Source organism: Globicephala melas, chromosome 15 (genome assembly GCF_963455315.2).
Source record: "Globicephala melas chromosome 15, mGloMel1.2, whole genome shotgun sequence".
In the NCBI taxonomy this organism is placed as follows: Eukaryota; Metazoa; Chordata; class Mammalia; order Artiodactyla; family Delphinidae; genus Globicephala; species Globicephala melas.
In genome coordinates this window covers 9,943,074-9,951,005 of record NC_083328.1, presented here as the reverse complement: position 1 = coordinate 9,951,005, position 7,932 = coordinate 9,943,074, and the positions used below count along the sequence as shown (strand labels likewise).

Below are 7,932 nucleotides of genomic sequence, written 5' to 3'. Positions count from 1 at the left end.
TGGACCCCGTGGTCACCCTGACTCCTCTATGCCCCAGCACTTGCATCCAATTGACCTCCAAGTCCTGTTGGCTGCCCTCCCTGTTATTCTCCACCTGGCTCAAACCCTGCCAGCTCTTGCTGGAACAACTACAAGAGCCTCCCACATGGCCTCCAGCTTCTCTCTCCTCTGAAGCTTCCTGGCTGCTGGAAGTGGACCCTTCCAAAATGCAGATCTGGTCTTGGTTCTCCCCTGGTACTCCGTGCTGTGGCTCTCACCACCATACCCCATCACCTTTACCCGGACCACAAGGTCTTCCACCAGGGCCAGGGAGAACAGGATGCAACGTGCAAGGCTGGGCCAGCAGAACCCAGGCTGCATTTCTGCCCCCGCCCACCTCTCGATCACAGCACCATGTGCAGGCAACAGCCTTCTGGGAACACACCCACCTATCCGTCACACTTCCAGCCGCTCTCCTTGAGTCCTCTGCTCCAGCGACTCCTTGTTCCTGGAACTTCCAGGTTCTCAGTCCGGGCCTCCCTGCCTTTGCACGTGCGGCTCTCCCCCGCTTTGTGCCACCGTCCTGCGCCAGCCCTCCCCGCTTTGTCCCACCAACTCCTAATGTGCTTCTAGGACCATTTCCTGATTCTGCACTAGGTAAGGGCGCCCTGCCTTCCCCACCAGGACTGAATGAGTGGCCACTGGGTGCCAGGCCTGGACTACCGCCAGGCCCTTTTGACTTGTCTTTCTGCCTCCTGTCTCATCCTCTCCTTCACCTTTCCACCTGCCACCAAAGAGGTCTTTCTGAGAAGCAGCTGTGACCCATCACTCTGCTTCAGTACCCAGAACTCTGTCAAAAACCCACCCCAGGTGCTGGCTTCGGCAGCTCATACACTAAAATCTGAACGATACAGAGATTAGCATGGCCCCTGGGCAAGGATGACACGCAAATTTGTGAAGCATTCCATATTTTTAAGAGAAAAACAAATACCGTATGCTAACACATATATATGGAATCTTAAAAAAAAAAAAGGTTCTGAAGAACCTAGGGGCAGGACAGGAATAAAGACGCAGACGTATAGAATGGACTTGAGGACATGGGGAGAGGGAAGGTAAGCTGGAATGAAGTGAGAGAGTGGCATGGACATATATATGCTACCAAATGTAAATAGATAGCTAGTGGGAAGCAGCTGCATTGCACAGGGAGATGAGCTCCGTGCTTTGTGACCACCTAGAGGGGTGGGATAGGGAGGGTGGGATAGGGAGGGTGGGAGGGTGGGATAGGGAGGGTGGGAGGGTGGGATAGGGAGGGTGGGAGGGTGGGAGGGAGATGCAAGAGGGGGGAGATATGAGGATATATGTATATGTATAGCTGATTCACTTTGTTGTACAGCAGAAACTAACATACCATTGCAAAGCAATTATACTCCAATAAAGATGTTAAAGAAAAACACACACAAAAAAACCCACCCCAGCCCTCCAGGCCCAACCCAAAGCCCCTTCGCCAAGATGCCTTCCCTCCAGCTATGGAAATTCCATACTTGCTTATCACACTTGACTTAAATATATATATATATATATTTATTTATTTATTTGGTTGCATCAGGTCTTAGTTGCGACAGGCAGGCTCCTTAGTTGCAGCTCACTGGCTCCTTTGTTGCGGCATGTGGGCTCCTTAGTTGTGGCATGTGGGACCTAGTTCCTGGACCAGGGATCAAACCCAGGCCCCCTGCATTGGGAGCTCGGAATCTTAATCGCTGTGCCACCAGGGAAGTCCCCATACTTGACTTTTCTGACTTCACCTGAGTTACTGGGGCAAGGACAAGACGGCCCCTTACCACACTGAACGCTCCTTGAGGCCAGGGGGGTCAGCCTAGCACTTTGCCTTCCGTGGTGCCGCATCCTGAGGTCATGTGACCCCAGCAGCAGCCAAATGAGTGAAGTCTGTACCCAGGGCCTCGCGGTCAGGGCCACCGCCTCTGCTTTGGCAAGGACGGAGGGCCCGGGCAGGCCACCTGAGCTGGGTTTCCTGACCTCGTTCCAGTGATAGCTGCAGCCACAAATTCCAAGAGAGAACACACAACAGGAACAAAGGCAATGTTTTTTTTTTTTTTTTTTTTTACTTATTTAAAAAGGCCTTGCCGGCAGGAATATAGTGTAAAAATCATTGGAAAAACTAAAAGGCATCGATACATATCCGAATATACACTTTGTACATAAATTACATTTCCTTTAGTCTTTCTGAGTGAGGTCCTGATTCAGCACTGAGGTCTAGTAATTCAGAGGTCCCGGGAGCTGCACGTTCAGGCCGGCATAGTCCACCATGTACATTGGCCATTGCTAGAAAGAGGGGGACAGAGAGCCCGGGTTAGGACTCCGGGTGACGTGGAGAGCATACCAGAACACTCAGCGCTGCTTTCTGAAGGGCTTCCTCAGATGCTATTTATTTTGAGGCCATGGAATGCCCAGAGACGGGACGTGACCTGTCTAAGGTCATGCAGTTCACCAGTGGCCATGGGGCCTGGGCTGGAGTCTTCTGACCTATTCCCACCTGTGTCCCGGGGGCTAGCCATGTGAGCAGACATGTGGGGAGGGAATTGGGGATTGGCTCAGAACTGCTGGTCACCACCATCAACTCAGCCCCCTCCAGGCCTCAGGCCCCAAAGCAGCTGTCCTGTCTCTCTGGGTGGTGCGAGGGGCTAGGGACCCTCTGTGAGCACCCTGGCAGGAACAGAGGCAAAGCCTGAGCTTCGGGGTTTAGCAGGAAGGGGTCCAAGGATAAACAAATCCTAAAGTCATTTTCAACTGTCTTCCAATATTCTCCCCATTTGGACTCAGGATTTCAAAGCTAATATTTTGAAATCAGAAAGAACCCTCAAGTGTGTGCCCTTAATGAGGTTTTCCTCGTGGGTAGGAGAGAAAAATCCAGCCACATGGCAGAACAGGTGGCGCTTTGGAGGTGGGGTCTCCATCCACCACTGACCAGCCATGAGGCCACAGAGTCTTGTGGCCTCTGACCCTGGTTTTCCTTGTCTACGTAACTGCAGGGAACACCTCACAGGGCTGTGGCTCAGAGCATGTGATGGGAGCGCAGAGATTAGTCTAGCATCTGATTGCCCCGGGAACCCAGGAGTCTGCTTGAGGTCCTGCCGAGTGGGTGGTCAGGTCCCTTCCCTCTCCTCGGCCTGAGCTTGCCCATCTGCACAGTGGGGGTGTGAACTCCTTCCCCGGGCGCCTGTGGGCACTGATGAGAGGGGGGTGGACTGTCTCATGGGTAGGGCAGGCAGATGTGTCTGCAGACTCTACTCAGTGCCCAGCATCTCCCCGCACCCCAGACCCACGCTCTGGAGTAGACGAGCCTGCCCGAGTGCCGGCTGAAAGCCAGAGAGAAGAGCAGTCAGGTCCAGGTCTGTGCAACTTTACCACGAGTGAGATCTGGTTGGTGGATGCCACTGACTCCGGGTTAGAGGAGGAGGAAGAAGAGATGGAATTCCCTTCGGAGACCCGCTTTCTCTTGCGCTTGGGGATGCTGCTGTCTTTGGCTGGTGGGAGAAAGGGTTGCTGACGCCAGGTGCCAGGGCCACTGTGTCTTGGCCTCCTGACACCCCACGGAGAAGGCCTTGCTCTCTGGTTTGAAGTCCCCCTCTCAGCACTCAAGGCTCCTGGCCCACCAGCGGCTGAGGTCCATCTCTCCGGCCTCCTTCCCTAAGCAGCCCCGCGCCCCACTCGCCCACCTTCCTGCTCCCGCTCACCTGTCTGCTTTGCTAACGATAGAGCCTCCTCCCCCAGGTGGGTCTCCCCAGCAGGTTTCCTTATACCCTCCTCAGACCATGTAGCCTGCGGGCTCTCGGCCTCCCCAGAACTCCCAGACTCTGAGCCACACAGACTTAAGTCTTAAGGGGAGTCAGTTAGTGGCCAACGAGCCTTCATTCTGTCACAAGTAAAATGTAAGATCCTGCAGGCTTGCTGGGAGAGTCACATGAGCTAATGTGCCTGGTCCCCAGTAAATAGTCAGAAACTGAGAATTGGTATGAGTATTGTTGCTACTGTTACCGCTGATGTGTGATGACCCAGATCTGATTTGCTGTGAATGATGACAGGTCACAGGTACTAGTAGACAGGCAGTGTCCCAATGGAAAGAAACCCTGGTTTAGAGCCAGAAGTCCTAAGTTCAAACTCCACTGCTGCCACCTACTAGCTGTGTGACCCTGGTAAATTGATTAACCTCTCTGAGCCAAAAGGGGACAACTGTGATATGAGACTCAAAGGAGATTATGTGTATGAAAGAGCCTAGTACCAAGCCCAGCACACAGCAGGCCTAGCAGGGGTCGTGTTGCTGCTGAATTCAATTCATGTGAATATGTAAGACTTATCAAAAAGATCTGCAGCTGTATATTGGGAAATTCCCTGGCGGTCCAGTGGTTAGGACTCTGCACTTCCACCGCAGGGGACCGGGTTCCATCCCTGGTCGGGGAACTAAGATCCCCGAATTCTCAAGGCCAAAAAAAAAAAAAAAACAGAAAACGATTTGCTGCTGTGATGCACAGGTGGGGACTGGGCTCGACTGAGTGGACGGACAGGTGACTGACACAGCCCACCAGAAGGGTCTTAATGACACAGCACGAGGGCAGGCTGGGCCCAGGGGGCAATTGTTCGTTCAGCTGCTGAAGCAAAACCAGAGCCTGGCATCTGGGATGTGGTGTAAAGACCCCGGGAAACAGGAGGCTCTGGAGGCAGGAGGAGCCCAGGTTGCGAGCCAGGGAGGAGGAGTTTTTGTAGGAGGCTTCACATGCCAACAAGTCAGAGGCGCTGGCCCAGCGCTGTGGACCCTAAAGATGGCCATGGGCGGGGGGTGGATGTAAGTGACAGCATCCAGTCTCTGACCATTTGTCCCAAACTCTCCTCCCTGAGGCCTCCATGGAGCCTTCTGCGTGTGTGCCTTTGACTTGGGAGCAGCTCCCAAACCTAGTCACCTCCCTACCATGAGTGCCTAGTGCCGTGCCCGTGGCATCAGCACATGCTAGAAGGAGGTGGCTGCTGGTTGCCTGTGCCACCCCAGGCTGTGGTGTCCCAGGGGAACTGGGACCACCTGGATTTGGGCCATCTTGGGTCTCGGGCTGGGGTGGGGCCACCTCGCTGAATTCCATCACTGTCCCCGTTAAGCAGCCGCGCTGGGGCCTGCAGTCCACGGTGGCCTGTGGTTCAGATGGACGGTCCGGACACCAGGTTCTAGGCGGCCGCCAACTCACTATATGGCCTTGGCAAGTCCCTTCCCCTCCCTGGGCCTCAGTTTCCCAGAGGTACCATGAGAGGTGGGACGAGATGGGTGTTTCTTTTTTTTTTTTTTTTTTTTTTTGCGGTACGTGGGCCTCTCACTGTTGTGGCCTCTCCCGTTGCGGAGCACAGGCTCGGGACGCGCAGGCTCAGCGGCCATGGCTCACGGGCCCAGCCGCTCCACGGCATGTGGGATCTTCCCTGACCGGGGCACGAACCCGTGTCCCCTGCATCGGCAGGCGGACTCTCAACCACCGCGCCACCAGGGAAGCCCGAGATGGGTGTTTCTTAATCAGAGGTGCACCTCCCAATCCCCAGGGCTCCATCCTCTCGAGCTCTGTGGCACGCCTGCTTAATCAGAATCCCAGAGTTTCCCAGGTTCTTGCGCCCTGAGAGGTTCCAGAAGACCAGGGTCTGGTGCAGGTGCTGCCCTGCAAATGCAGGCAGAATCTAGGGGGCCCAGCCAGCCTCCGGCAGCGCCCGCCTGCCTCACCCCTGCCGACCCCAGTCACCCCTCCTCCCCTCCCTAGGTGACTTCCGCCATCCTACCTGACGCCCCCTCTGGCTGGTTCCAGCCTGTCTCTCACCCTCTCTAGCAGATCTGACACCCTCTCTAGCTGATCCTCTCTAGCTGATCTGGCCCTCTGTGGCAGGGCCTCTCTGAAGGGTGCCTGCAGGCTTCCTGTCCTTCCAGCACCTGGGGATACTGGCGCTGCAGAGGGAGGTCTCAGGCTCCCTGGGGAGGTACTGGGCAGGGGGACTACACTTCCCTCTATTGCGTGCCACTTGGCCCAGATCTGTCCATAGACTCTGGTCCCTGAGAGGCAGAAGGGTGGGCTTTTTTTTTTTTTTTTTTTCCCAGCCACACCGCGTGGCTTGTGGGATCTCAGTTCCCTGACCAGGGATTGAACCCGTGCCCCCTGTAGTGGAAGCTCAGAGTCCTAACCACTGGACTGCCAGGGATTTCCCAAGGATGGCCTCTTTAGCCTCTGACTTACCTGGCACCTTGGCATCATTGCAGATTTCTGCAAAAGGCCTGAAAAAGAGAAAGATGAGGTGGCAGTTAGAAAATGAGGTTTCCCCTCCTCCTTCTCACCTGCTCCCTGAGTCTGGGCGACATCTCTCGTGAGATGACATGAGATGAGATGCCGCCACTGCTGGAACATTAGCCAGGTAAGACCCGGATGAAAACGGTCAGCATCCCCGCCCAGAGCAGGCGCGTGATCGCCAGTCTCGGGACCTGGTTTCCTCTAGAGAGCGAGGGTGTCATCTGACCAAGTAATCAAAAGTGTGTGCCTAGATTTATGTAAATGGATATTTGAGACAGTAGTGTATCTTAATATATCTTTTACTTTTTATTTTATTGATTATTTTACTTGCAGTGTTATTATATGAACCACCCCCCACAAATCAGACGTAACCTAAATGTCCATCAGTAGAGGACATTATGGTCCATCTAAACAGTCGTTAAAGGGAGTTATCATGGAAATGGATAATGGTCAAATACACGCAAGATAGCCAGCGAGGAAACAGCAAGTTTTACTTACTGTCTACAGATAAATACTGTTTGATCTCAGTTTCATTTTTCAAAATATATATCTAACAGGCATTAAAAGAGAAGTGGAAACAGCAAGTTTTACTTACTGTCTACAGATAAATACTGTTTGATCTCAGTTTCATTTTTCAAAATATATATCTAACAGGCATTAAAAGAGAAGTGGAAACGTTGAAGGAAAACCCCAGAATGTCTTTGGTGGTTCTCTGTGGAACGTATGCCTACAGGGTGTGGGGTGGGCATTTTCTCCTATTTTCCAGAAGTTACTTCAGGGAGTGGACTGTAGTTGGGAAGGAAGGGAAACCTCTACTTTTCATTTGAGACCCCTCTGAATAATTTGATTTTTTTGACACATGCAAATACTATTTTAATTTTAAAACATGGAGTATAAAATTGAAAAGAAAATATGGGTAGAGGAAAAACTAAGAAAGAAATGCACCATCAGGGACTTCCCTGGTGGTCCAGCGGTTAAGACTCTGTGCTCCTGATGCAAGGGACCCGGGTTCGATCCCTGGTCAAGGAACTAGATCCCACATGCCGCAACTAAAGATCCTGCATGCCGCAACGAAGACCCGGTGCAGCCAATAAATAAATAAATAAATACTATTAAAAAAAAAAAAGCACCACCAGTGTTAACTCTGAACAGGAGTGTTATGGGTTATCTTCCTCGTTTTTTCTACTTTTTGTATTTTCCCAAGTTTGCTGTGTGTATTGTTTCTAAATCAGAAAATAATCAAATAAACTACAATATTTTTAAAAAAACACTATAAGGATATATAGTAAAATACAGACAGTGGTTGTCTCTGGGGGTACTGAATTACTGTTATTTTCTAAATACAGTAAAATGGGTAAACATGAGGGGAATAGTAAAAAAAAAAAAAAATCAAATTTAATTAAAATCCAAAAAGTAAACCAACACCCATGAATGCTGAGGCCTGTGTTTCAGTTGAAAGGGGTTGTAATCAGGACATCCGGGGCTACAGACTGAATGCTAGTGTCCCCGAAAAGTTCAAATGTTGAAACCTAATCCCCAATGTGATGGTATTTGTTGGTGGGGTCTTTGGGAGGTGATTAGGTCAGGAGGGTGGAGCCCTCGAGAACAGGATTAGTGCCCTTATTAGAGG

The 7,932-nt window shown here is 51.9% G+C and overlaps 1 protein-coding gene and 1 non-coding gene across 6 annotated transcripts in view; one reads left to right on the top strand and one right to left on the bottom strand.

Moving 5' to 3' along the window:
* Positions 1-849: 849 nt before the first annotated feature.
* On the top strand, positions 850-953 carry LOC115861398 (U6 spliceosomal RNA). The gene has a single exon (XR_004042781.1). It is a non-coding gene; the product is annotated as a U6 spliceosomal RNA (small nuclear RNA).
* A 1,148-nt stretch (positions 954-2,101) lies between these two features.
* The window catches only part of GTF2IRD1 (GTF2I repeat domain containing 1), a 111,836-nt gene continuing 106,005 nt past the window's right edge, over positions 2,102-7,932 (bottom strand). For 3 of the 5 annotated variants that reach the window (XM_030871965.2, XM_060285155.1, XM_060285154.2), the window contains exons 25-26: positions 6,252-6,289; positions 2,328-3,521 (exon numbers count right to left, since the gene is read on the bottom strand). In XM_030871965.2, coding sequence (XP_030727825.2) covers positions 3,286-3,521; positions 6,252-6,289 — 274 coding nt within the window. In that variant the 3' untranslated portion in view covers positions 2,328-3,285. The other 2 variants (XM_060285156.1, XM_060285157.2) reach the window with 1 other exon arrangement.